This window comes from Helianthus annuus, chromosome 16 (assembly GCF_002127325.2).
Source record: "Helianthus annuus cultivar XRQ/B chromosome 16, HanXRQr2.0-SUNRISE, whole genome shotgun sequence".
Taxonomy (NCBI): Eukaryota; Viridiplantae; Streptophyta; class Magnoliopsida; order Asterales; family Asteraceae; genus Helianthus; species Helianthus annuus.
Window position 1 is genome coordinate 1,627,824 of NC_035448.2, and position 3,773 is coordinate 1,631,596.

General features: G+C 40.0%; 1 protein-coding gene across 1 annotated transcript; it reads right to left on the reverse strand.

The window, feature by feature from the left end:
• Window positions 1–255: 255 nt before the first annotated feature.
• LOC110917357 lies at window positions 256–627 on the reverse strand. The gene has a single exon (XM_022161925.1). The coding sequence runs from the start codon at window positions 625–627 to the stop codon at window positions 256–258; it is 372 nt and encodes a 123-aa protein (XP_022017617.1).
• Window positions 628–3,773: the final 3,146 nt, after the last annotated feature.

A 3,773-nucleotide genomic window follows, 5' to 3' on the forward strand; every position in this document is an offset into this window, starting at 1 on the left:
TTCGTCGGAATTGACCAAAAGGTGGGGTAAATCTTGATTTACGAGAAGATTTATGAGATCGTGTTTTAGTCTCCAATGCATGTTTTCATCCATCAACTCGCCCAACACGGTATCGTCTAGAGCGGGCTCGACTGGAGGATCCCGAATGTGCACTGGTGCTATCGCCCTTCCTTCATCTTTCCAAATCATGTTGTGTAAAATAATACATATGTACACAAGACTCCTAATTTTTTTAACGGATCTTGCTCGCATCGGTCAACTCAATACATCCCATTTCGCCTTCAAAACACTAAAAGCCCGTTCGACGTCTTTTCTTGCCGCCTCATGTTGCCTCTTGAATTTCTTTTTGTCTACTTCGTGAGGGTAAGGGATCGACTTCACAAACACGGACCATGAAGGGTAGATTCCATCCGCGAGCAAATAACCACGTTTGTATAAATGGTTGTTAACGTAAAATGGACATTTTGGTGCGGTTCCATTTGGTTCCGTTAAAGATAACTGAGATTGTTGTAGCATATTGATATCGTTTTGAGAACCCGGTGGACGGGCAAAAGCATGCCAAAACCATAAGTCTTGAGATGCAACCGCTTCGAGCATAACAGTCGGGTATTGGTGATCTCCTCGCATATATTGGCCTCAATACTCCGCCGGACAAAATCGCCAAAGAAAATGGGTGCAATCAAGGCTACCGAACATACCTGGAAGATGATGTTTTTCCTCATGAGCTTCGTATAAAAGTGCCATGTTGTGGCTTGTCGGTCTATGTAAGAACTAGGGAGCGTATATTTTGCAAACCGTGTCACAAAAATATTCTAGGCATTCGCGGGAAGTTCTTTCGGCCATATGCAAGTACACGTCGTTCTCGTCTGGAGTGTTACTAGTTGCTAGCTGTTTAATAGCCGATGTCACCTTTTGCAACGGCGTAAAGCCCTTCCTACCTCGCGCATCGAGGGCCTCTTGAAACCACGAGCAGTTCTTTTCCACGTCGGCCACAATCTTTAGAAACAAACGTTTCGACATACGGAACCTATGCCGAAAGATATCTTCGTTGTACTTCGGGTCTTCGACAAATAATCCGCCATGAGTGTCTCATGCCCCTCCTCACGTCGACGTTCAGTATATCTCCTTCGTTTAGATGTGCATGTGTCTTGAAGTTCGGCTTCTTTGATGAGATTTTGAAAAAAAAGAATGCTACTATCGGATGAATCGTCGCTACTCATGGGTGGGAACCATAACGGGAGTTCATCCGCCATTTTGTTTTGTAATTGTTTGGGAAGAATTGGTGGTATTTTTTTGGTTTGGGGTATAAATTTGAAGGTATTTGGTTATGGTTTGGTTTGGTATTTATAGTTTAATTTTTTAAAGAAAAAATATATTTTTTTTATTTTAAACGGTGTTATAGCCGTTAACTCGCCCCCAACGTTCAAATTTTCACCCTTTCCCAAGCGGCATATGGTCCCCGATTCAGCAAAGAAACCGCAGCGGCAAAGGGTCGGCGGCGGTGTTGCCGCGCAGCAAAACCCCTTTGCCGCACCCTTTGCCGCAACCACACTAGACAACCTAAGTTTTAAAGTAGCATTAAGAACAATAGCGGAAGCATAAGTCAAACATTTAGTCAAAAATTCAAAGTTTTGAAATTATTAAAAACCCAACACAGGTCAATACGACCACTACACTTCCCAAGCTAGCTGCAAGTTCCTGCCGTCACTTATTACCTGTAAAGCATACAATAGGGTGTCAACATAAAGTTGACGAGTTCACAAGTTGTCCAATTTTAATTTTCGAAAACGTAAGTTGTTTAGATAAGGCATTTAAAAATCATATTATGGGGAGCTACCCCATTTGTAAGCTCACTAAACGGTAGATACCGAATATTGGTGATATTTAAGTTGTTGTGCCCCAAGTTAATGTCTATCATCATTGACCAAGTTGTAAGGCCTACTAGTTCACGCTCATCCTCCCGGTCACGGTGTGAGGTTTGTCAAACCTAATAGCGCTATCAACAAATATCGCGTTCACCCCCATTAATCGGTATTGTAGGTGGGGACTTTCCATGATAGAGTTTTGTTTAGTTTGCTAGTCATGATTTATAAATAATATCCAAACGTATTCCCCCAGGAATAGTTGTTTAAAAGTATCATTTCTAAGGATAGTAGTTTGTTCGTGTCCCCCAGGGATGCATGCTTTTAGTGTGTGTGAACTCATTTTGGGTTGCTCAGCAGATGGTTTACTTCTTTTAGTTGTTGTTCAATCACATCCTATTATGGTTACCATGGTTATTAGTGTTGTGCACAATAATTCATGTATACCTTACACGTATCTAACAAGTAGCATGCAAGTTAATTATCCTGTGACAACCGGTAATTTCTGGGTTATAATTACGTGAAAAAAAACGTTTAGACGATAATAAATAGTGTTGAAGACATGAATTAACTTAATTAGGTTTTTGGATTGCCCAGAAACGCCTATCTGACTCTATAGTACGAGAATGGTGAATTGCGAGAAAACTGCTGATTGTTAAGCGGTAACCAACTGAAACCGTAAAAAAATACTGACATCACCGGTAACTACGAATTTTATACATACAATTTAAACATATGAAATTGGTTTTGCGAAATTATTACGCTTTCGAATGTCACAAAACGCATACGTGAACGAAAAACACGACTGTAAGAACGCACCGACAATGAAAAGGAAGCATCGGACTCGTGTATTGCCTTCAAAACTGAAATATTGTGATGAATTTAGCTTCGTAGTCGAATTTTATTATTCATAGTCGAAATCGGATCGAAAAACAGACAAGAAAGGACAACCGAAGCAGCTTACACGTTTTAACGCAACCGACGAACGCACGCGATTATTACCGACTACCAACATCATTTTATGTAATTTTGACACTAAAATAATGTTCTACGACATTTTACGATGATCGGGTTCGAAAACGGACTTAAGAAATGTATCGGGCCGCGCAAAATACTTGAACCAGGCTAATGGGCCTTGGGCCCAGTCCACATAAAAGACCCAAAATCCCACCTTCTGATCCAAATCCCGATCCTTACCTTCATATGTTTAGGTGACATTTTTTTATTAAAAACATCCTAAAGGTGAATTTAAAAAAAAATCCCAAAACATGTTGGTTCATTGACCAGAGATAACAAAATGAATGGTCCAATCAACTTCCCCAAACTTATTTTTTTCTTTATGCATGGAACCATGCATGGAACAATACCCCTATTAGACAATTATTTGATTGGTCAAATAGGTCCCACTATGTATTCTTAGTCTTACATAACCACATCTCCATCCCTTCTCAATTACGTTTCACATGAATGGATGATCACATTCACTTGCTTTGTTAATGCAAATAACATACACATATACATAAGTATGCATGCATGGGACATCCCCATCCATATTTCAATTCTTTCATTATTGAAAACAAGACAACTCATCTCTCAACCCACCCCTAGACCCTTACGGCTGCACATGGCTCCCCATTCCCGAATTTCTTTTCTTTGCATTTATTTTCTAGTTGTTTATAGCATGAAGATCAAATTTGTGTGGTTAAAAACCAATCCCATCCTTGAATACTTCTTACACACTCAAATAAGCATTACAAACAATCTGCACATGTGTTCCCTAACCCTCTCGGCTGTAGTGGACCAAGGACAACACACATTCACACATTTAATTTTTCTAGTCTAAGTCCAAGTGTTGAAAAGATTCAAGCTTTTCTTCTTGCTTTCTCACCTCGCCTTCCTTGCCCCTTGTAA